Source organism: Lipophrys pholis, assembly GCF_963383615.2.
Source record: "Lipophrys pholis genome assembly, chromosome: 8".
Classification (NCBI taxonomy): domain Eukaryota; kingdom Metazoa; phylum Chordata; class Actinopteri; order Blenniiformes; family Blenniidae; genus Lipophrys; species Lipophrys pholis.
In genome coordinates this window covers 2,274,895-2,299,894 of record NC_137630.1, presented here as the reverse complement: position 1 = coordinate 2,299,894, position 25,000 = coordinate 2,274,895, and the positions used below count along the sequence as shown (strand labels likewise).

At 45.1% G+C, this 25,000-nt stretch overlaps 1 protein-coding gene across 3 annotated transcripts in view; it reads left to right on the top strand.

Annotated features, from left to right (window-relative positions):
- LOC308113073 (paired box protein Pax-7-like) overlaps positions 1-25,000 on the top strand; it is a gene marked incomplete at both ends in the record, with an annotated part of 55,796 nt that overhangs the window by 10,327 nt on the left and 20,469 nt on the right. For 2 of the 3 annotated variants that reach the window (XM_080469005.1, XM_080469006.1), the window contains one exon: positions 18,492-18,691. In XM_080469005.1, coding sequence (XP_080325131.1) covers positions 18,492-18,691 — 200 coding nt within the window. The remainder of the gene's footprint in view (positions 1-18,491; positions 18,692-25,000) is intronic. The other variant, XM_080469007.1, reaches the window with a different exon arrangement.

Here is a 25,000-nt window from a genome sequence, read left to right as displayed (position 1 = left end):
TCCTCTGCTTTTAAAGACCGAGCAACTCAAATGTTCTCCGGACCAAAGCTTTCCATCTTCAAATAAATTGATCTTAAAGAAAAGCCTCTTAAATAGAAATCACATATTTTAACATCTGCTTTCTGCGGCTACACAAAGTCTCTTTTCATCCTGGAGAGAAAACGGAACCAACACAGGAAACTAAAAATAATGCTGCTCCTTATAGCCACAGACCGATGTTGGCAGGCTGGTCCCCTTTTAATGCTTTATATGTAATATAGAAACTCCAGCAGTGTTGGTAACTGTGCCACACAGCTCACTACTTTAACTCCATTATAACTGCATTAATCAGCCCTGGTTTGAATAAAGATTAAAAATACGCCTCATTTCACTGTTAACCTGTCAATTCATACATAAACGTCTTCGACATTAAAATAAGTGAATAACATCAAACAAATCAAAATATAAAGGATTTTATGGAGATTGCTCATCTCATTCCCGTGCTGAACGCAAAGCATTGTGGGAAGCCAAGGCCAACAACCCGTAGAGGTGAGGTGAGGTGAGGTGAGGTGAGGTGAGGTGAGGTGAGGTGAGGTGAGGCGTCACACTGAATCCCCTCCAGACTGACCTCTTCTTGCTGTAGCATCACCTGCAGCAGCAGCAGAGGAACAGCCTCTGGGGTTTGGGAGGAAAACCGTCGTTTGGAGTGACAAAGAGGCCATGAATAGTGAGGACTAGTGAGGACTAGTGAGGACTAGTGAGGACTAGTGAGGACTAGTGAGGTCGCAGCAGAACGACTCTCCCAGATCCCAGGTTGATCTGCCCCACTGTGTAAGGGTAGAACTGTGTACAGGCTTTTAGCAGGAGGACACAGTAGAGCAGCAGCAGACCAGAGCTTTCCGATGGTCTTTAAAACGTGTCCAGGTCTGTGAACCGGCCCAGTGTCTGCTGCACTGATCTGAACAGTTAAAATCATGTGGCTATAAATGTGTGGTGCTGGAGGTTTAGCACCAGGCTGACCGCCGCTGACCGCCGCTGACCGCCGCTGACCGCCGCTGACCGCCGCTGACCGCTCTGATGCTGCGTCCTGTAACTCCTCTTATGTCTCCAATTGAACTTTTCCACTCTGCTTCTTTATCCCGTCCATTCAATGTTATTTTTAACGTGGCAGTTAGCACTGACCGGCAGATGGTATAAGAGCCAGCGGGCCTGCCGGTACTGTTTGGATTATTACCCACAATGCTTTGGTGCTCAGGAAAAATCTATAGTTTTTTTTTCTTTTCAAATAAAACCACGTCTGTTAAATCATTCTCCAAACCGACTGCAGACTAACATCCCTTCATTCAGCATCAATGCAAAAACAATATTCATTTCAAATATCCTGTTAAATAAAATATTCTCTATTTTATTCAGCTTTTATCTGTTTTTTTTAAACCTTGAATTTTACCATTAATTTAACCTGGAAAAGGTTGAATTAATTGTTTTCTCCTCAAGTGAATTAAAATTCTGGATGAAAAATGAACAAAGTCTAAAATTAGCAGTAAATGTGGTGAAAAAGGCGAAAGGAATTATTTCAGCGAGTGACTGAAATCTGCCGTAATATTCCCGTAGAAAGGTGTGTGTGCCCGGCTCTAATGACCAGCTTATTGGTGTCCGCCGTCAATCCGGCCTGGAAATCACATTCACCAAATGCATGCGTCGATGTAATTGGCTGCAAAAAGGCTCTAAATATGTGGAGATTACAGGAGAGCGTCCGTTTTGATCGGGCCGAGTGAAACGTTCAGCAGCTCAAAGGTACGAAAGAGGATTAATGGATCTTTCTCCTCGGCTGCATCACAATGAAATGAGGAACATATGTGACTCTGCAGCGCCGACGCTGAGCTTCACTCACATAAAACACCTCAGTGTGCTTCTTCATTGGAGCGGACATCGCTCTACATCGCTCTGATCGCTCTACATCGCTCTACATCGCTCCATCAGCTCGCCACACACAACCACACAAATCCACTCTGTACCGGCAGCAGATATTCAGAATATCCTTCATGTTGATACTTCAAATGTTTAATCTGAGGGTCGTCCTGGAAACAGCCCCGGGGGCCCGACCGGCGCCAACGTGAATTTAGTCATCAACGTAACGGCTGCTAATTCATGCTAATTCATTCATTCAATAAACGCTCTCAGGGATTTAGGTGTTTTATTCCACACAGAGAACATCAGCGATCTTCATAATTCATCTTTATTGTTATCGAAGTACAGTATCATCAACATAAGGACTGTCTTCAAACACATGCACGGAGCTGGTTAGTCATATTTAAACACCAGCGGCTTTAAAAATACGCTTAAATTGGCTGGAAATAAAATTCAACTTATATGAGTTTCGTAAAAAGATATGAAATTAAATGTAAACTTTTTTTAATGTCCTCCTAGGTTTTTATCTTTCCAGGCTTTATGTGAGTCCTGGACCTCGAATCACTTCAGTGCTGTTGTGTGAGAGTATCTGACATGTGAATACACACTCATTCTCATCACATTGGATTTATAAAGTGTATTTTTACAGTTTCAGTTGGCTCAGCTTGTTTTACATGCTCTGTCACATTCACACATATTCACACTCATGGTCACACGCACTATCAATTTCTTCATGAGATTTTTGGATATAAATATAAGTTCATACATAAATATGACTTTTCAATCTATTTTCCATCCGAGCTTAAAAAACATTGGGTTTTTTTAAATTGTACTTCGATTGTATTTGTTGAGGTTTTGTAAGAATATATCAAAACAAAGAAAAGATTTGTAGTCGACTGAATATAAATCAGCTATGATGTGGGTCTCATGATTTCAGTATTCCAGAATGACGACACAGATAAATCCTCTCCATGATTTATAGACAAATACTTTCTTTTTCAGGTTTTCAGCTGTTTTAGGCGTCAGTTCAGTCAGTTTAAAGGTAGTGAACTCATTAAAAAGGATTTTTTGGAGTTTGGGTGAAACCTGGAGGCCTTCAGGGCTAAACGGTTAAACAATCGGACATAATAATGCTTAAAACAAACATAACTGTACGTTTTTTACTCTTTTTTTTTTTTTTTTTTTCCATTTCGAGGAAAACAAAGACGCCTCAAAATTCTAAACTGATGAAAATAAAAATGCTCTTCACTGCCGAGTTTCTGTCCAACAACATATTAAATATCAAACTCATATCAAACTCTCTGAAATCCTCATAGGGTTGGTGAGAAGAGTCTTCATCTGTGACTCTGTTTGTGTGTGTGTGTGTGTGTTTGTGTGTGTGTGTGTGTGTGTGTGTGTGTGTGTGTGTGTGTGTGTGTGTGTGTGTGTGTGTGTGTGTGTGTGTGTGTGTGTGTGTGTGTGTGTGTGTGTGTGTGTAGGGCGTTTTAAAGCAGGTGGAAGAAAAGGCTGAAGTCAGTATTATAACATGAGCATTACATGTAAAAAATGCTTTTTAAAATAACTAAGATGTGAGAAATAACATACAATATTGTGAAATAGAGCAGAATGACTTTCAGTAGAACCACAATATGAGTTCTTGTTTTTAACCCTTTGAACCCCTAGTTACTTAGTCAATTAGTGATTTTGTTAACTGATTGTTTGGAGACTGAAAGTCGGTGTAGAGACACCACATGCACCACATTCATATAAAAAAGTCGGTTTAACCGAAATAAAATCCCCAGAAGTGAAAAAACAACAACAACAACAAACAAACAAAGCCAAAGCTGTCTGCACACTTTGGAGGAGCTCCATCTTTTTATTTGTTCTTATTTTGATGAAAAGTGACTGACCACAATGGTTTTTGATGACACGTCACTACTTTTGCACTTCTTTCTATTCTAACTACATTTGATATGTTTAAAGTGAATGTATGACCAAAGTGACCTGAGAGGAAAAGGAAGAGCGCAAAAGATGACATGCAGCTTTAGTATTCGGTATTTTCTGACTGTTGTTGTTTCATAAAAATCCTTTTGCCAGGAAAGAGGGAGGGAGTGTGCAGGTCCACGCTCTCCCTTCGAAGGGTTAATTTTTATCTGTCCTGAGCTTTTTTCCTGAGTTCATGAAGAGTCCAGCAGCTTTGAAATAAAATGGGACCAGGAACTGACTGAAGTCGGTTAAACTTAATGAAACGGTGCATGAATAAAGCGTGTGTGGTTCTCAGAGCGACGCACATCTAAAGAATCCTTCAAATCCTTCCTGCTCAGTATTTCTCTTTGTGTCAGTAAAAGTCTGATGCTTCTCAAAACACTGGAATCTGCAGATTTCAGCACGTATTTACAAATTCAGTGTTTATGCGACAATGAGCTAAAAGCCTTTTTAAATAATTTTTACTTTTTATAACGGCTTCTTCTCTAACAACAGTGATTAAAACAAAAACAGCAGTTCTGCTATTCAATAATAGATTTCTTTTATTTTCTGTGTTTACACCTGGTTCCTCTGGATTGGAGGGTCTGCTGGGCTCATTTTGGTTTTTTAGATCAGACTTAGAGAATAAACTGAAAAGACGGGAAGAAATGTGGAAGTTACCAAACAAATGAGTTCGTATGAAGAAGAAGGAAAAACGTCTATTGTCATCAAACCAAACAACAAAACCATCAAACACCAAAAGATCATGAAGGAAGAGCGAAAAGTATAAAAAAGATCTAAAACAGCAGGAAATGTTCAACAGCATGAAAAGGGATGATTTTCTAACTGCAGATTTGAAATGTGATGATCTAAACATCTGTTTGAAAGTGAAATCTGCTGCAGAGAAACCGTGTGTCTCACGTCTCCCGTGGACTCTCCTGCTAACATGTGCCCATTGATCAACTCCTCCAAGTCCGCTAGAGAAAGGAAACAATCTGAGGTGCCGGCTGGAGGCGAGCCGGCTGACACTTTATAAAGTGGTGGCCATTGTGGCCCCAAGGCAGATGCATGAATACGTCTGAATAGAGTCCCTGAACGGGACACGATGGAGCTGGACAACGGCCGAATGCTGAAAGGAAAGCTCAGCTCATTCCTAATGCTGTGAACAGGGGGAGGGACAAACACTGCTTCTTCTGCTTCATCTTCTTCTGCTTCCTCTGCTTTGTCTTCATCTTCTTCTTCTTCTTCTGCTTCATCTTCACCTTCTTCTGCTTCGTCTTCACCTTCTTCTGCTTTGTCTTCATCTTCTTCTGCTTCGTCTTCTTCTGCTTCTTCTGCTTCGTCTTCTTCTTCTTCCTCTGCTTTGTCTTCATCTTCTTCTGCTTCGTCTTCTTCTGCTTCTTCTGCTTCGTCTTCTTCTTCTTCCTCTGCTTTGTCTTCATCTTCTTCTGCTTCTTCTTCTTCTGCTTCGTCTTCACCTTCTTCTGCTTTGTCTTCGTTTTCTTCTGCTTCTTCTTTCTCTGCTTCTTCTGCTTTGTCTTCGTCTTCTGCTTCTTCATTGTCTTCTGTTTCTTCTGTTTCTTCTACTTTCAAGGCGAGTTTAGAAAAACATGCTGAAGTTAAAATTGAGAACAGTCTTGACAATCGAAGCGTTCTGCCGATCTGAACCAAAGCTGTTTGAAAGACGGTGAAATGCCTGTTGAAGATCTGTTTGTTCAGTTTTCAGCCTTCAGGCGTGTTTTCTTTTTTTACATATTTGATGCTGGTGATGCTTCAATAACAATTAGTTTCCTGTGATCTCTCAGTGTGACGTTCTCACTAAAACACAGAACTCCCTGATACACGAGTACAGCGATACAATCACCATGAAGTTGAGCGGATCTCTTCTGTTATCCTGCCGGCGGGATTCTGCTGTCTGCTGTTTTGTGTTTGTTGAAATCGTCTACAAACCACATGTTATCTTATTTACCTGCTGATTCTCTTCACTCTGACAACAGAAATGCTGTAAAATCTCCGGAAACTCTGACCTGTTTCAGTTTCCTTCTTTTTCATTTGAATCATTTCTGTTTTCTCAAAGTTACTGAAAGTTGAACTTTGTTGGGCGTTCTTACTTCCCAGGTGTTATTCATGTTGAGTGCTGCCTTCAGGCTGTGTTTGGCTGAACAGGAGTGGCTGGTGTGTGTCTGAAAACCAACCAGGCTGTCAGGAGGTCTGCGGTTTCCTTACAAACAACAACAAAAAAGAATAACATGCAACCTGGTATCTTAATCAAATTTGACTATACCTTTCAGTTTGAATTGATATTAGAGGAGGAAACGATCCAGGTCAGTGACGAGGTCACCTCTGGTAACTTTCTCTTTTCTTCTCTTTTCAATTACAGATGTGAAAAAATACTGCCACTGAAATCTCTGCAGATTTGTTTAATCTCTGGTCGTTATGATATAATATGACTTGTGCTTTAAACTTATCATATCCTGTATTCTAATAAACTCTGAAGTGCTTCTGCCTTTGAAAATCGGCTCTTCTGCATCTGACTGATGTTTTTGTTTAGAATATGCTAAAACGAAGACTAATGAACATTAAATCAGCGACGACGACAGGAAACTGGCCGTGTCGGTCTGAATGAGGAAACAGTTCTTATTCACATTCATTTCTATTTTTGAAACGTTTATTATAAATAAATGTCACGTTGATACACTTGAAATTAAAAGTGTTGATGATTTTGACCATTAGAATAATTTTCAAACTGTGAGTAAGAAGTTAGGATTAACTAAATCCACCTCTAAATGTCCAGTGTTGATTAATTAAGGAGCACACGGTGCTGTCTGGATGTTTTACTGAAGCAGGAAGTCTTTCTGACTGATCCGTCCAGGTGAGGAAGACTCCTCTTCTCCTTCGTCTCTCCAACACAACAACACGCCAACTGCAGGCTTCCCGAACACAATCTGTAAAGATGGTCAACAAACACAAATCACTTCATTTTCTTTGCATCGCTCTGATTGTTAATCTACTTTCTTCCAGAATGAGATTATACCAGTGCTTTTTAAAACTTCCTGCGTTAAGCCTGCGGCTGTCTACTGAGGGCTTTGCTGTGTCGAGTGTATCTTAAGACGGCCTCTTATTATTATATTTGCTCCCAGCTCTAATCTTTATCAGTATTTATATTGACAGTCTGCAATTTTTGTTTATGGCTATTTTTTTATCTCCTAAATAAAGACACATGCGTGCCAGAGCCCGGGGAGGAAAGAAGATAAAGACTTTGCATTAATAGCAGTTTGCTAAGACATAATGCCGCGATAAAGCAGCATCTTTGTGTGGGCTGGATTGAGTTCAGTGCCAGTTGTGCGCAGCCTTTCCTGCAAGCATGCAGCCTTCTCATGCTCTCTCCTCAGCGCAGTATCCTTCCTCCTGCTAAACAACTCAAGTTGGGGGTTTTCTCTTTATTTTCCAGCAGAGTTTCTAAATCTTCTGGCCAATATTTTACCCGCAACTTTAAAACTGCTAACGTAGCACAGCCTACACGGCTGCTGCTTGCTATACACTTCTGCTGCTGCATTTGTTGCGTGTAAATACCATTGTGCTGGATGTGTGTTGGAACAAAGGCGGGAACAATGCTGAAGAGTGTGAATGGAGCAGAAGCAGCGTCACGCCGCTGAAGCGCCGTTCTGGACTGCTCAGGCTCGTGTTTGAGGCCTTTTGTTGACGGAGAGGCTCCTCATGCCAACTGGCAGATTTTACTTCACTTTCTTTTGTACCCTTTGAATAATTTTCAAAACTTTGGCTTTGGCCTCAATTAGCTGGATGTTCAGACCTTCAATTCAGCAGAAAATCTGAAAGTCAAATGGAAAAACGTCCCTGCAAAAATCCAATAGAAATAACTGCAGGTGATGTTAGAAAACTTAAGGAGTAAATCCAGAGGAAAGATTTAGTGGTGTTTTAACAGAGGCACAAACAGGACATATGTCTATTTTAAATGCTGTGCATTGGCAAGAACAGCCTGTATTTTATTAAGACATGAACTCATGTGAGATGTGATTATCCTGATAAAGCCAGATGAGTTTGGGATTTGTTCCGACTGTATTTCAGGCTTGCTGTGAAGTGTTTTGGTGTCAGGCCTCAGCACCTTTTGACCTCTTTAATTCTTAAATATGCAGGCGGCACTCGGCTTTAGTGACTCAGTGTGGAAGTGTTTACTGAGACCTTGCGGAGTGTGACAGGGCTGCTGACGCTCTTTCAGGGCCGGCGGCCCCCCGACGAGCTGCTTCTCTCGGCCTCAAAGGCTCAGGGAAGCTCTGGGCCTCCGTCCTTTAACTCAGGCAGCTGAGCAGAAAGAGGCTCCGCCCCCTCGCCTCCAAGCAGCTCAGAGCTGAAAGCAGCCAGTCAGAAGTCCAATGTCCGAAATCCATTAGTATATCAGTATGTTAGTATAGCAGTATATTAGTATATCAGGACAAAAGTATATTACTACATCAGTGCTTCAGTATATCAGTATATTAGTATATCATTATATTTATATATCACGATATTAGTACATTAGTATATCAGTATATTACTATATTACTATATCAGTATATTAGTATATCATTATATTTGTATATCACAATATTAGTACATTAGTATATCAGTATATTAGTATATCAGTATATCAAGATATTAGTATATCAGTATATTAGTATATCAGTATATCAAGATATTAGTATATCAGTATATTAGTATATCAGTGTATTACTATATCAGTATATCAATATATCAGTATATTAGTATTTCATTATATTCATATATAAGTATATCAGTATATTAGTATAACGGGATATTACTATGTCAGTATATTACTTTATCAGTATATTTGTGTATCAGTATTTTAGTATATTACTATATCAGTATATTACTATATTACTATATCAGTATATCAGGATATTAGTATATCAGGATATTAGTATATCAGTATATTAGTATATTACTGTGTCATTATATCAGTATATCAGTATATCATTATATTAGTCTATAGTTAGGCCGGACGGCAAGAAGGTCTTGAGTTCAAATCCAGCCCGGGGCCTTTCTGTGTGGAGTTTGCATGTTCTCCCTGTGTGTGCATAGCTTTCCTCCAGGTACTCCGGTTTCCGCCAACATTCCCAAAAACATACACTGGGTGTACCTGAGCAAGACCCCCAGCTCCCCCCCGAGCGCTGCTCTGAGTGGCTGCTACCGATGGGTCAATTTGGTATGAATTTCCCCTCAGGGATTAATACAGTGCTAAAATATAGAAATTAGTATATCAATTTTTCAGTATATTAGCACCTTTTCCTTTATGTTATGCTTCTGCCTCGTACAGTCCAGTTTGTTTTCAAGTGATTTGTGAAATGATAAAGTAATAATCAAAGAAGAACATGTGCATGGGAAGGTAATTCCTGAAACTTAAAGTACGACTTCAGCATTTTTAGTCATGCCTGGTGCAAAATACAATGAAATGTCCAAAAACCCTGTCATGCATGTGTGTGCAGGTTCCTCTTGAAATTCACCTCGTTTCCACAGATTCAACCTCACACTGCAATGACGCTGCTGCATGAACAGAGTTGGCTTTTTTCACTCCTAAAAAACACCCAAACCCAGGAAACGAACCAGAAACAAATGAACCAGAAACAAACGAACCAGAAACAAATGAACCAGAAACAAACGAACCGGAAACAAACGAACCAGAAACAAACGAACCAGAAACAAATGAACCAGAAACAAACGAACCAGAAACAAATGAACCAGAAACAAACAAACCAGAAACAAACGAACCAGAAACAAATGAACCAGAAACAAATGAACCAGAAACAAATGAACCAGAAACAAACAAACCAGAAACAAATGAACCAGAAACAAACGAACCAGAAACAAATGAACCAGAAACAAATGAACCAGAAACAAACGAACCGGAAACAAACGAACCAGAAACAAACGAACCAGAAACAAATGAACCAGAAACAAATGAACCAGAAATAAACGAACCAGAAACAAATGAACCAGAAACAAATGAACCTGAAACAAATGAACCAGAAACAAACGAACCAGAAACAAACAAACCAGAAACAAATGAACCAGAAACAAATGAACCAGAAACAAACGAACCAGAAACAAATGAACCAGAAACAAACAAACCAGAAACAAATAAACCAGAAACAAACAAACCAGAAACAAATGAACCAGAAACAAATGAACCAGAAACAAACAAACCAGAAACAAATGAACCAGAAACAAATGAACCAGAAACAAACAAACCAGAAACAAATGAACCAGAAACAAATGAACCAGAAACAAATGAACCAGAAACAAACAAACCAGAAACAAATGAACCAGAAACAAACAAACCAGAAACAAACAAACCAGAAACAAACGAACCAGAAACAAATGAACCAGAAACAAATGAACCAGAAACAAACAAACGAACCAGAAACAAATGAACCTGAAACAAATGAACCAGAAACAAATGAACCAGAAACAAATGAACCAGAAACAAACAAACCAGAAACAAATGAACCAGAAACAAACAAACCAGAAACAAACGAACCAGAAACAAACAAACCAGAAACAAATGAACCAGAAACAAACAAACCAGAAACAAATGAACCAGAAACAAACAAACCAGAAACAAACGAACCAGAAACAAACAAACCAGAAACAAATGAACCAGAAACAAACGAACCAGAAACAAACAAACCAGAAACAAACGAACCAGAAACAAACGAACCAGAAACAAATGAACCAGAAACAAATGAACCAGAAACAAATGAACCAGAAACAATGAACAACGCTCCCTTTGATTAAAAAGTGTTCTCACAGTTTGGCCCCTCTGGCGGATCGCTTGTGGTCCACAGGCCGTGGATTTGACACCTCTGCATTAACACTGTTCCCTCTGTGTGTTCAGACGGTAAAACTGAAGCAGCCGCCCGATCGCTTCCTTTCTCACAAACACCATGAAACAACAGAGTTCTTTCTGCTGCTCAGACTGTAATTATACTGGAACTAAAATGATTTCCAAAATGAGCCTTAATTGGTTTCATGGAGCTCCCCGGAGCGAGGCCAGTCTTTGTGGCTCCAACTGACGAGTCTCAAACCAGAATTCACACTCGTTCACACATGTTGATATCATGATTAGGATTTATTGTTGTGTCCTTTAAATAACTACATTTTCTCAAAACAAACTAAACCAGTTATCAGAACAGAACAGACTCTTTCCTTGTGTGTTTGTGTGCTCTCTGGTTGATTTGTAATGTTGCCGTGACGATCAGGTCCGACTCTCATGAGGGTTTTTATTGTGATTTCAAACTTTTGACAGCGACTGGACACGTGGGGACAGTTTGGAGTTAAGATGGAAATGCTAGATAAAGCAGTCAATTGTTTGAAATCACAGTCCGTATCTGTCCAGGCTTACCTGTCCTCGCCTGTCCAGGTGTATCTGTCCAGGCTTACCTGTCCTCGCCTGTCCAGGTGTATCTGTCCAGGCTTACCTGTCCTCGCCTGTCCAGGTGTATCTGTCCAGGCTTACCTGTCCTCGCCTGTCCAGGTGTATCTGTCCAGGCTTACCTGTCCTCGCCTGTCCAGGTGTATCTGTCCAGGTTTACCTGTCCTCGCCTGTCCAGGTGTATCTGTCCAGGCTTACCTGTCCTCGCCTGTCCAGGCTCACCTGTCCTTGCCTGTCCAGTTGTATCTGTCCAGGTTTACCTGTCCTCGCCTGTCCCGTTGTATCTGTCCAGGTTTACCTGTCCTCACCCATAGTGAGCTTGGATTGGCTCCCTGAACAGGATAGTGTAGAAGATGGAGGGACATTGGTTTTGCAGGATTCTGAAACCTGTTTATGTTAGTCTCACCAACCTTTGCCGTCCACTGAGTGTGTTTGAAGTACTTTGTATTAGAAGGTCCCTGAGCTCTACGGGACATTAAAAACAAACAGAACTGGACATTATGATATGATGATGAGACTAGAATCATTGCTCTCATTTTAAAGTGTCATCCAGCTCCTTTTTTGTTTTAGAGAGATTATGTGTGTGTGTGTGTGTGTGTGTGTGTGTGTGTGTGTGTGTGTGTGTGTGTGTGTGTGTGTGTGTGTGTGTGTGTGTGTGTGTGTGTGTGTGTGTGTGTGTGTGTGTGTGTGTGTGTGTGTGAAAGATAAGACAGGGATCTGGTGGAGACAAAGCTGAGGTCCAGGTTTAGCGTCTCTATCGGCTCCAGGCGTCTGTGTCATTTCCATAATCCGTTTCCCCTGATGACCTGCACACTGTACGCCCCCCCCCCCCCCCCCGCACACTGTACTCCCCCTGTACTGCCCCCTCCACACACTGTACTGACCCCCCTCCACACACTGTACTGACCCCCCCCGCACACTGTACTCCCCCTGTACTGCCCCCTCCACACACTGTACTGACCCCCGACCCCCCCCGCACACTGTACTGACCCCCCTCCACACACTGTACTGACCCCCCCCCCCCGCACACTGTACTCCATCTGTACTGCCCTCTCCACACACTGTACTGACCCCCCCCCCCGCACACTGTACTCCCCCTGTACTGCCCCCTCCACACACTGTACTGACCCCCCTCCACATACTGTACTGCCCCCCGCACACTGTACTGACCCCCCTCCACACGCTGTACTGCCCCCCGCACACTGTACGCCCCCTCCCGCACACTGTACTCCCCCTGTAATGCCCCCTCCACACACTGTACTGCCCCCCGCACACTGTACTGCCCCCTCCACACACTGTACTGCCCCCCGCACCCTGTATCCCCCCCCCCCCCCCCCCCCGCACAGTGTACTGCCCTCCGCACATTGTACTGACTGTTAGAAAACATCTCATGGGCAGAAGTGGAGTAGAGATGAAGACGAAGAGAGGAAGACTCTTATTGATATCTGGTCTGAAGACTGTACCTCCATACTGCCTTGTGAATGTCTGCTCCCGTCAGATCTCAGAAGCTAAGTGGGGTAGGGTATGGTCAGTACCTGGATGGGAGACCGTGAGGGGACAGCAGGAAGCCTGGGTGAGAAAGTGAGTGGTTGGTGGTGGTCAGTGGGTGGATGTAGTCAGAGAGTGAGTGGTTGGTGGTGGTCAGTGGGTGGATGTAGTGAGAGAGTGAGTGGTTGGTGGTGGTCAGAGGGTCAATGTAGTGAGAGAGTGAGTGGTTGGTGGTGGTCAGAGGGGCTGATGGTGCAGATTAGCAGCCTCTCCTCCGTCAGTCTGCCCCAGAGCAGCTGTGGCTACATAGGTAGTTTACCACCATCCAGTATGGAGGGACTGAATAATGCAATGTAAAGAGCGATATAAAACCTATACATTATTATAACATCACGGTTGTTTGTGGCTACCCATTAGCCATGAGCTAATTAGCCTAGCCACCATGGGCTAAAGAGGCGTGACTTCCTCTATCCATCCGGACCAATCGAAGAGCCGTGTTTCTTCTTTACTTCAGTACGTCTTGTTTCTTTTGGGCGGCAGCGCCCCCAACCAGCATCTGGTGTCTCTACAGTGAAGGTGAACACCAGCGAACCAAACAGCTGATCTGTGTAACTGCTTTAACTGAGGAACGATTATTCACTGAACCCATCAGCATGTGGAGGGAAGACAAATACAGTCCATCCTGTCACAGCCCTTCTATCCACCCCTCCACCCATCCATCCCTCCGCCCCTTCACCCCCGTGCCTCCATCCCTCCGCCACTCAACCCCTCTGCACCTCCATCCCCCACCCGTCCGCTCCTCTGCCCCTCCACCACTCCACCCCTGCACCTCCACCTCTCCATCCCTCCGCTCCTCTGCCCCTCCGCCCCTCCGCCCCTCCGCCCCTCCACCCTTCCAGGACCCTGAGCTGCCTTTTGGGAGGACTGCAGCAGCCTCAAGTGTTGTCACGCTAACTTACTGCCAAATTGCTTTGCAGCAACCTCCCGACCCCCTCACCCCCATCCACCCACCCCATAGCAACCCCCCACCAACCGAACCCCCACCCAACCCCCCTAACAAGCAGCGAGCATACAGTATGCTGACGCTCTCTTCAGAACTGTGCCTGTTCATAAATGTGTTTTTTTTAAGTTGCTTTTTAGGAAAACAAGTCTTCGCAGTCTCTAAACTCAGAAAGAATTGATTTAATGAATGCAGCAGCATGTCCTGCGGCCACATGTAATCCCAGGAGAATTCTCTAGTGGGAGCGTTCAAGAGGGATTTCTGGGGGGTGGGGGTTGGGGGGGGGGGCTTCTCCCTGAGACTCCTCTAGTGGCCTGTAATAGGAGCCTTGGTCTAATCCCATAATTCCTTGTTTAATTAAACTACAGCACTGACCCTGTAGTTGTCTAAGCCAGCTTGATGGGCCTTTTCTTTTCCAGTTCAGCAGCACAGGACCAGTTTTTCAACACAATGGATGCATTCTGCTCTTCATACAAACAAAGGAGAAACCAGCACTCAAAAAACTGACTCTTTGGATGAACTTAAAAATATCATAGAAGAAATGTTCACATCTTTTATTAAACATTTCATTTGGTCTAACTTAAGGTGCTTATGTTGGCTTGACTTCATTTACTTAGGATCACTCAACTTGTTCACAAGGGCTGGATCCAAATTTATTTACTCAGTTGGGTTAACACTATTCCATAAGGTTGGCCAACTTTTCGGAATTAAGTTGCTCCAACTTCAGTTTATCGAGTTGGACCCATGGAATTGTGTAATGTTTAAAGAAAGACATTTAATCTTGTGGAAATCTGTTCCATGATATAATTAAGACAATTCTAAGTAATTTCAGTTCATACTCAAAAAGTATATTACCGAAATGATACAAAAAATTGCTTTAAATATAAATACCATTGTCGTCGTTCAGACACATGAACTCTCCCCTTTCTGATCACTCACTTGACAGCACAACATTTAAATATACTTTTTTTGTCTACTTCAAATGTTTTCATTTCATTTAGTGCAAAGAGTATAGATCCATTATAAAAATGTTTGATTTTAATTGACATATTACAAAAAATCAGAACAAATAATACAAATAAAGAATAATAAGTACAAGCTTAACATTATAGTATTTCTCACTTTGCAGCCACCATGCATGTTTCTGGATACTTCACCGACAAGAAGGTGACTGTTTCACTGCTTCATAAAACACCAAAGTCCCTGCTGAATAAATTCACAACAGCATCGTTCTATTTTTTTTGCAAATTTTTTTTTTTTACATTTTCAAAAGGTTGAGCCAGATTGCACCCTGATGTTCTGTTCAGTCAGTTCTGGCCTCTGGGCCTGATGTCAGACACCTCTACTCTGTTTGTACAGCTCATTGTGCTTGTGCACTATCTGATGCAGTAAAATTCACTCTTTTCCACAGATTAAATGACTCTTTTTTTTTTTCTAACTGTAACATCACTTCTGAAAGTTTCCACATTGTGTTTGTTGTTAGTCTGTTTTCATCAAGCCTTTAAAGAGAATTCAGAGTAATACTTCAGTTGGTTATGTAATGATTCAATCCTTCAAAGTCAATGAGTAAAAACACGTGTGTGGTTTTTACAGACGGTGAAACTGTTGAAAAGCATTACACTGCCTATATTCAGCTTCACTTTTGTACCAGAGAAATTTTTAGAACTGAATAAAGTTCTCATTGATTTCTGTAAAAATGCTTCTGAGCACCAGTGTGCTGCTGTACATCGTAGTATTTGTTAGAAAAAGAATAACAACAACCCTCACTAAAACCAGTGGGTATACGTTTGAAAACATAGACTAGTTTTATGAGTCCAATACTTTTCATAGTTTATTATGATAAATAGATCAGATGAAGTGACCGAGCACAGGGACAAACTATATCAGCCCCCTGTTACAAAGGGCTCTGGGTCTTTCTCTGAGCTCTGGGTCTTCCTCAGGGCTCTGGGTCTTCCTCAGGGCTCTGGGTCTTTCTCAGGGCTCTGGGTCTTCCTCAGGGCTCTGGGTCTTCCTCAGGGCTCTGGGTCTTCCTCAGGGCTCTGGGTCTTCCTCAGGGCTCTGGGTCTTTCTCAGGGCTCTGGGTCTTCCTCAGGGCTCTGGGTCTTCCTCGTGGTTCTGGGTCTTCCTCAGGGCTCTGGGCTCTGGGTCTTCCTCTTCATTATGGGTCTTCCTCGGGGCTCTGGGGCAATGGTACAGTGGTATAGTGGTACGGTGGTACAGTTGTACAATGGTACAGTGGTACAGTGGCACAGTGGTACAATGGTACAGTGGTACAGTGGTATAGTGGTACAGTGGTATAGTGGTACAGTGGCACAGTGGTACAATGGTACAGTGGTACAGTGGTACAGTGGTACAGTGGTATAGTGGTACAGTGGTATAGTGGTATAGTGGTACGGTGGTACAGTTGTACAGTGGTATAGTGGTATAGTGGTACAGTGGTATAGTGGTACAGTGGCACAGTGGTACAATGGTACAGTGGTACAGTGGTACAGTGGTATAGTGGTACAGTGGTATAGTGGTACAGTGGCACAGTGGTACAATGGTACAGTGGTACAGTGGTATAGTGGTACAGTGGTATAGTGGTACAGTGGCACAGTGGTACAATGGTACAGTGGTACAGTGGTACAGTGGTACAGTGGTATAGTGGTACAGTGGTATAGTGGTATAGTGGTACGGTGGTACAGTTGTACAGTGGTATAGTGGTACAGTGGCACAGTGGTACAGTGGTACAATGGTACAGTGGTACAGTGGTACAGTGGCACAGTGGTACAATGGTACAGTGGTACAGTGGTACAATGGTACAGTGGTATAGTGGTACAATGGTACAGTGGTACAGTGGTACAGTTGTACAGTGGTACAACGGTACAGTGGATATAGTGGTACAACGGTACAGTGGTACAATGGTACAATGGTACAGTGGTACAATGGTACGGTGGTAGAATGGTATAGAGGTCTGCATTCTGCCTGGGAGCTGTTCGGTCTCAGAGTTTGATTCTGGATCAGGGATTGATTCTGGAGCATGTTCTACCTGTGTGTGGGTGTTTCTGGTTTCCTCCAGTCTAATGTCACTCTGGGGTTGGTCGGTGACTCTGTTTGACTTTGTTTGTGTGTTTTCTTTCCGTCCAAACCGGACTGGGTTCAGACCATCGTCAGAGATTAGTAATTCCAGCGACAGTGCGGGCCGACTCCGGGCTGCCTGGTTTGACATGGATATCTGGAAGCATCAGATAATCTCTCCCGGCTCTTTCTGAGCAGCAGCACCGGCACATTGTGTGTGGGTGAAATCAGCGGCACAATGGAGGTTTGGGGAGCAGTTTTCAGACTGTCAGTGAGTTTGACTGGGCGGCCCCGGGGCCCTCTGTTAAAGAATAGTGTCACACACATCACCAAGGTGGTCCGGGGAGATTAGCACCCTTCATTCCACTCCAACTCTCGGCACTGTGCCCCGGGGGATGCTGGGATATGCAGCTTTTGATAAAGAATTACATGTACACAAGACAAGCACAAGAAAATGTCTACTGTGGTAGTGAAGGAGCAGTGAGGCCGGTGACCATGACGTTTGTGTCTCCCTCTCACTGGATCTGCTCGTATGACAGTCGTCAGCACAAACGTTGGTCCTCTCAGAGCCGCTTCATGCAGAAACACTTTTTAAATGGCAGATGTGAAGCCTCCAAACTGGCTTTAGAGAATCTGCTTCTCAGCAGGGATCCTGAGCTCAGGTTTGTTGAGAACTTCTTCTGTTCAGTCAGCAGGGATCGACTCCGCAACCACCTTCAAAAAATAAATATACAAATAAATATAGATATACATAAACTTCATCATAAAAATAAATTTTGTGAGTGATTGAACACAAAAATGATCTCATGTTTTAAATGTTCCATCTTTCAGCCGGTGAAGTTTTCTGCTTAAACACATGATGTGGCAGCTTCAATACGAATTTACTAGCTGGGCTTTATTTGACACAGCTTTTTTATTTAGCATTTGATGATTCAGATGAAATAATTTGTAAAGTGTGAAGGTCAGTTGGGATCAGAAGTGGCCCACCAAACACCCAACGTGGTTTCCACTTAGTTTTTTGGGCTAAATCTGGTCGGGCCATCATAGCTGTGATTTAGCCCAAATATGATGAAATTCGGTTGTTATTGGACAATCCAGTGTGATTCAGTTTCATCAGATCGACCAGATTCAGCCCAAAAACCAAGTGTAACTCCCGTCGGGTGTTAGGTGGTGTAAGCATGGGAAGCTTAATGCGACTGCAGGACGTCTGAGTTACGACCATTTTTACTTTGGTCACATGACATTGAACTTTTGATTTTCACATTGTTGGTTCAAATCCAGCTGGGTCTGTGTGGGGTTTACATGTTCTCCCTGTTATGTGTGTGGGTTTCCTGTCACTGTCGAAACGTGTGTGTGTGTGTGTGTGTGTGCGTGTGTGTGTGTGTGTGCGTGCGTGCGTGCGTGCGTGCGTGTGTCCTGTGATAGAGGTTCTCTTTTCTACCAGAAAGAGAGGTCTTAATAAAGACGTCTTTTCAACGACCTGAAAAAAGACGTTTCACTTATTTACCAAATTTTGACGGAGTTTAGACGGAAAGCAAAAGCGTCCATTCAATGTCTTTGAAACCACTTTTTGCTGCTGGGGAGCTCAGAGGAGGAACCTTAGGTTCTACGTTGTTCTCATCACAGGTAAAACACATTCTAACTCTGCTCCTCCATGTCCTTGTCCAGGCAGCCGGATAGACGAAGTGTCTGATGTGGAGTCGGAACCCGACCTTCCTCTGAAGAGGAAGCAGCGCCGGAGTCGGACCACGTTCACGGCGGAGCAGCTGGAGGAACTGGAGAAGGCTTTCGAAAGAACACACTACCCCGACATCTACACCCGGGAGGAGCTGGCCCAGAGGACCAAACTGACTGAGGCCAGAGTCCAGGTAACACACAACCAGTCTCATCCAGTCTCATCTAGCCCCATCCAGCCCCATCCAGCCCCATCCAGCCCCATCCAGTCTCATCTAGCTTCATCCAGTTTCATCCAGTCTCATCCAGTCCCAACCAGTCTCATCCAGTCTCATCCAGTCCCAACCAGTCTCATCCAGCCCCAACCAGCCCCATCCAGTTTCATCCAGCCTCATCTAGCCTCATCCAGTCTCATCCAGTCTCATCCAGCCCCAACCAGTCTCATCCAGCCTCATCCAGTCTCATCCAGTCCCATCCAGTCTCATCTAGCCCCATCCAGTCTCATCTAGCTTCATCCAGCCCCAACCAGCCCCATCCAGTTTCATCCAGCCTCATCTAGCCTCATCCAGTCTCATCCAGCCTCACCTAACCTCATCCAGTATCATCGAGCCTCATCCAGTCTCATCCAGTCTCATCCAGTCTCATCCAGCCTCACCTAGCCTCATCCAGTCTCATCCAGTCTAATCCAGCCTCACCTAGCCTCATCCAGTCTCATCAAGCCTCATCCAGTCTCATCCAGCCTCATCAAGTCTCATCCAGCCTCACCCAGTCCCATCCAACCTCATCTATCCTCATCTAGCCTTATCCAGTCTCATCTAGCCTCATCCAGTCTAATCTAGCCTCATCCAGTCTCATCCAGTCTCATCCAGTCTCAGCTGAACGGGACATGATGAAGCACTGCTGGAAATTTGAAGCCCTTTCCTTTATTTCTGTTTTTTGATGTCCAGGCAAACAAACAGTATAAATGAAAAGGTTCCTCAGCTGGTTAAGATCATCGGTCCAGAGGAAGGTTCTATAATCTCATCGCAGAAAATGCTCACTGATTATGATTCACCCTTTTTGCCTCTTGCTTTTTGAGATCAAGTAGCACACACACACACACACACACACACACACACACACACACACACACACACACACACACACACACACACACACACACACACACACACACACACACACACACACACACACACACACACACACACACAAAAAGGAAAGGTTGTTCAATCCAGATATGAACAGCTGTCAGAAAGTGATGGCACTGTTTCTGTGTGTGTGTGTGTGTGTGTGTGTGTGTGTGTGTGTGTGTGTGTGTGTGTGTGTGTGTGTGTGTGTGTGTGTGTGTGTGTGTGTGTGTGTGTGTGTGTGTGTGTGTGTGTGTGTGTGTGTGTGTGTGTGTGTGTGTGTGTGTGGAGGGCTGCAGGAGCAGCTGCTGGGACCTCATTCCTCCAGCATGTCTCACTCCACAGTTTCTTGGCTCGGAGGAGTTTTTCCCACCACTTCTCAGCTCACCACTCATTGTAGAATTCACACATCACAGAGTCGGGGCTCTCGGGGGAGCGCCGTGCCACGACAGCAATGTGGATCAATCAAGACCTAGAAAACTGAGACAGTGAGAAAGCAGCATGGCCTGAGGACCGGAGCACCCGCTGCAGTCCGCCTCATGGCTTTACGACACACTGCGAATCCCACAGTCCGAATCCGTCGGCCTCCAGCCCTCAGCTCTCATTCTGCAGCAGTTCGGGCTCATCCATGTGTTTAACTATGAGGATGAAGATCCACCAGACCGACCTGCGACCACTGAGCTGTGACCAGTTGGAAATGCATTCATGATCAGAATAAGCGGGACCTTCTGCAGCAGAACCGGGCGTCATAAGGCTCTTTAGCTCTGCTCCACCGGCCTTCAGGGTGTCACTGAGAAATCCTCAATTAATCGATAATTACCATTATCATTGGCTTCATTATGTCTAAAATGTCTCCACATTATTTGCCATTATTAGATTTTTGGTTGTGTAGCGCCTTGTCCAGCAGAGCTAGCCATTGTTACCTTACAACATTTGTGTTTTGCTGTGAAAAAAATTAATTTCTTACTTATTTACTGAACTTGAAATTTAGAAAAATTTTATAATTATTTCCAGACAAAAACCAAGACTCAGAAAAAGAGATACGGAATAACAGTCGGTCATAAAACAGTTTTTATAACTGCTTCTCGTTGGCCTGCTCTGGTCTACAGGGTCGTTATGGTGTTGGTTCAGATCACACATCCACAGTGTGGCAGGAACTCTTTGTTGACCTTTCCCCTTCAGTTCCTTCTGCCGGACTCTCAGGCCCCGCCCACACGAGACATCACTCTATCACTCCATCACTTTTGAAAAAGACCCCAAAATACTTAAAATCCTCACCTAGTGGAGGTGACCCCACCCCACCTGGAGAGGATATGCCATCCTTTTCCATGAGAGCACCGTGGACTCAGATATGGAGGTGCTGATCTTCCTTCCAAACCCCTTCACACTCAGCAAACTGTTCCAGTGAACGCTGGAGACTCTCATGCGATGATTTCAGGAGGACAACAGCATCTAGAGGAAGCAGAGAGGCCATCCTCCTACTGTACCTGCCACCCTAACTCCTCCAGGTGACCCAGTCTTTGTTACTGTGAGCCTTGAAGTCAATCAGTAGGACTATGGACTCTGTTGGCTGTGCTCTTACCACAGCTTACTCTGAGCTGCTGTTTGATGCATCAGCACAAAGTCATGGCTTTCCTCCCCTCAACCTTAAGTCTCAGGGAGGCCACCCTCTCACCCACTGGGACAAACTCCTACTGTGTGTCTTCCAGCCGGGGCTCGTGAGTCTCCCCACACCCGCCCGGCGGCCCTCACCCAGTGCAACGCCTGAGTAGGAAAGACCCCATTCCTTTTCAAGGGTTATGGTTTCAGCGCCAGTACAATACCATGTGACACCTCACTGGGTGCAATGCCGGTGACCCCCATCCAGGCAGGGGACACGTCTTCATGAGTGAAGTTTGGACATGGTTGTCTGGACCGTCACTCCGGACCTTTCCGCTTTGGGTGACCCTACCATGACCATGCTCTAGCCAGCCAGCATAGCTCTGATCATCACTAAACTACACAAAGCCTTTCTGCCACGACAAGGCAGGTTTATAATGCTCCTCACAAATCAAATGTCCTTCACTTATCAAATGTCCTGTAGGTTCCTGTGGTTCCTTTAGTTTAAAGCAGTCCAGAAATTGTTTATCTACCAGATTTTTCAACTCAACTCAATTGAGTTTTTATTTTTCAATGAAAAATCTAATTCTGTTTTCTCTCGACATTCAGAGCACAGAATTTTGGATTTTCCAAGTTATTCTGTCCAATTTAACAGCACATGTGCATTACTAGGCACATTAAATGAATCAGCTGGAAGAGTGAACTTCAGTATATTTTATTTCACTCTTTCTGTCACGTCTTTGTTCTGTGGAAGTACTAGTTACGGTCTGCTTCTCTTGCAGAAGCACCACAGGCAGTCAACACCTCGTCTAATTATTTGAGTCTCCTCTACAGAAATAGAAGTCCAAATGATCTTTTCCACTTGAAAGGCATGTTTTCATTTGCTCCAAATGAAAACGGATTCCTCAAGAAAGTGGGTGGCTGGAAGGCTCCAGGCCAGACAGAGCCTCTGCAGCAGCTCTGTGTGTGTGTGTGTGTGTGTGTGTGTGTGTGTGTGTGTGTGTGTGTGTGTGTGTGTGTGTGTGTGTGTGTGTGTGTGTGTGTGTGTGTGTGTGTGTGTGTGTGTGTGTGTGTGTGTGTGTGTGTGTGTGCATGTGTTAAGTGCGTACGTGCGTGCGTTTGTGTATGTGCATGTGTGTGTGTGCGTGTATTAACATTAACTCACTGTTGAATTAAAACGAGTTAAAAAGAACTTCAATTACCTTTGTGAGATTAGAGTGTGTGAAGAGAAGGTGTGTGTGTGTGGGGGGGGGGGGGGGGCATTGTGCAGTGGAGCTGTGGGAGTGTGAGTGTGTGTGAGGTAGAGTGTGTGTGAGGCAAGGTGTGTGTGAGGCAGGGTGTGTGTGAGGCAGAGTGTGTGTGAGGCAGGGTGTGTGTGAGGCAAGGTGTGTGTGAGGCAGGGTGTGTGTGAGGCAAGGTGTGTGTGAGGCAGAGTGTGTGTGAGGCAAGGTGTGTGTGAGGCAGAGTGTGTGTGAGGCAGAGTGTGTGTGAGGCAGAGTGTGTGTGTGTGTGTGTGAGGCAGAGTGTGTGTGAGGCAAGGTGTGTGTGAGGCAGGGTGTGTGTGAGGCAAGGTGTGTGTGAGGCAGGGTGTGTTTGAGGCAAGGTGTGTGTGAGGCAGAGTGTGTGTGAGGCAAGGTGTGTGTGAAGCAGGGTGTGTGTGAGGCAAGTTGTGTGTGAGGCAGAGTGTGTGTGAGGCAAGGTGTGTGTGAGGCAGTGTGTGTGAGGCAGAGTGTGTGTGAGGCAGTGTGTGTGGGGCAGTGTGTGTGGGGCAGTGTGTGTGAGGCAGTGTGTGGGTGAGGCAGTGTGTGTGGGTCAGTGTGTGTGAGGCAGGGTGTGTGGGTCAGTGTGTGTGAGGCAGTGTGTGTGGGGCAGTGTGTGTGAGGCAGGGTGTGTGGGGCAGTGTGTGTGAAGCAGGGTGTGTGTGAGGCAGGGTGTGTGTGAGGCAGGGTGTGTGTGACGCAGTGTGTGTGAGGCAGGGTGTGTGAGGCAGTGTGTGTGAGGCAGTGTGTGTGAGGCAGGGTGTGTGAGGCAGTGTGTGTGGGTCAGTGTGTGTGAGGCAGGGTGTGTGGGTCAGTGTGTGTGAGGCAGGGTGTGTGTGAGGCAGAGTGTGTGTGAGGCAGGGTGTGTGTGAGGCAAGGTGTGTGTGAGGCAGTGTGTGTGGGGCAGTGTGTGTGTGAGGCAGGGTGTGTGTGAGGCAGGGTGTGTGTGAGGCAGGGTGTGTGTGAGGCAGAGTGTGTGTGAGGCAGAGTGTGTGGGAAGCAGGGTGTGTGTGAGGCAGGGTGTGTGTGAGGCAGAGTGTGTGTGAGGCAGGGTGTGTGTGAGGCAGGGTGTGTGTGAGACAGGGTGTGTGTGACGCAGTGTGTGTGAGGCAGGGTGTGTGAGGCAGTGTGTGTGAGGCAGTGTGTGTGAGGCAGGGTGTGTGAGGCAGTGTGTGTGACGCAGTGTGTGTGAGGCAGGGTGTGTGTGTGAGGCAGTGTGTGTGTGAGGCAGAGTGTGTGTGAGGCAGGGTGTGTGTGAGGCAAGGTGTGTGTGAGGCAGTGTGTGTGGGGCAGTGTGTGTGTGAGGCAGGGTGTGTGTGAGGCAGGGTGTGTGTGAGGCAGGGTGTGTGTGAGGCAGGGTGTGTGTGAGGCAGAGTGTGTGGGGCAGTGTGTGTGTGAGGCAGGGTGTGTGTGAGGCAGGGTGTGTGTGAGGCAGGGTGTGTGTGAGGCAGAGTGTGTGTGAGGCAGAGTGTGTGGGAAGCAGGGTGTGTGTGAGGCAGGGTGTGTGTGAGGCAGGGTGTGTGTGAGGCAGAGTGTGTGTGAGGCAGAGTGTGTGGGGCAGTGTGTGTGTGAGGCAGGGTGTGTGTGAGGCAGGGTGTGTGTGAGGCAGGGTGTGTGTGAGGCAGAGTGTGTGTGGGAAGCAGGGTGTGTGTGAGGCAGGGTGTGTGTGAGGCAGAGTGTGTGTGAGGCAGAGTGTGTGTGAAGCAGGGTGTGTGTGAGGCAGGGTGTGTGTGAGGCAGGGTGTGTGTGACGCAGTGTGTGTGAGGCAGGGTGTGTGTGTGAGGCAGTGTGTGTGAGGCAGGGTGTGTGAGGCAGAGTGTGTGTGTGAGGCAGTGTGTGTGAGGCAGTGTGTGTGAGGCAGGGTGTGTGAGGCAGAGTGTGTGTGTGAGGCAGTGTGTGTGAGGCAGTGTGTGTGAGGCAGGGTGTGTGTGTGAGGCAGTGTGTGTGAGGCAGGGTGTGTGAGGCAGAGTGTGTGTGTGAGGCAGTGTGTGTGAGGCAGTGTGTGTGAGGCAGGGTGTGTGTGTGAGGCAGTGTGTGTGAGGCAGTGTGTGTGTTCAGCAGGCTGACAGGTTGACGCCCTGAGCTTTGCTCTTTCTCTCAGTTTTAATTAAGAACTTCACATTAGTGGCCTGTTGAGATGAAAGAGGACAGAAGAGTTGCTTTTGGCAATACACACCTCTGTGTTACGACTTGTTACTTGACTAGGGAGAAGGTGTGTGTGTGTGTGTGTGTGTGTGTGTGTGTGTGTGTGTGTGTGTGTGTGTGTGTGTGTGTGTGTGTGTGTGTGTGTGTGTGTGTGTGTGTGTGTGTGTGTGTGTGTGTGTGTGTGTGTGTGTGTGTGTGTGTGTGTGTGTGTGTGTGTGTGTGTGTGTGTGTGTGTGTGTGTGTGTGTGCAGAAGGTGAAACAGGTCAATCTACATGTTTGTGCAACAATGTGAAGGTTTCGTCTTTTTGAAATCAAAGCATTTGACTCTCTTCCTGCTGATTCTTTTCTCAGATCATTTTCTTCACAGTGTTT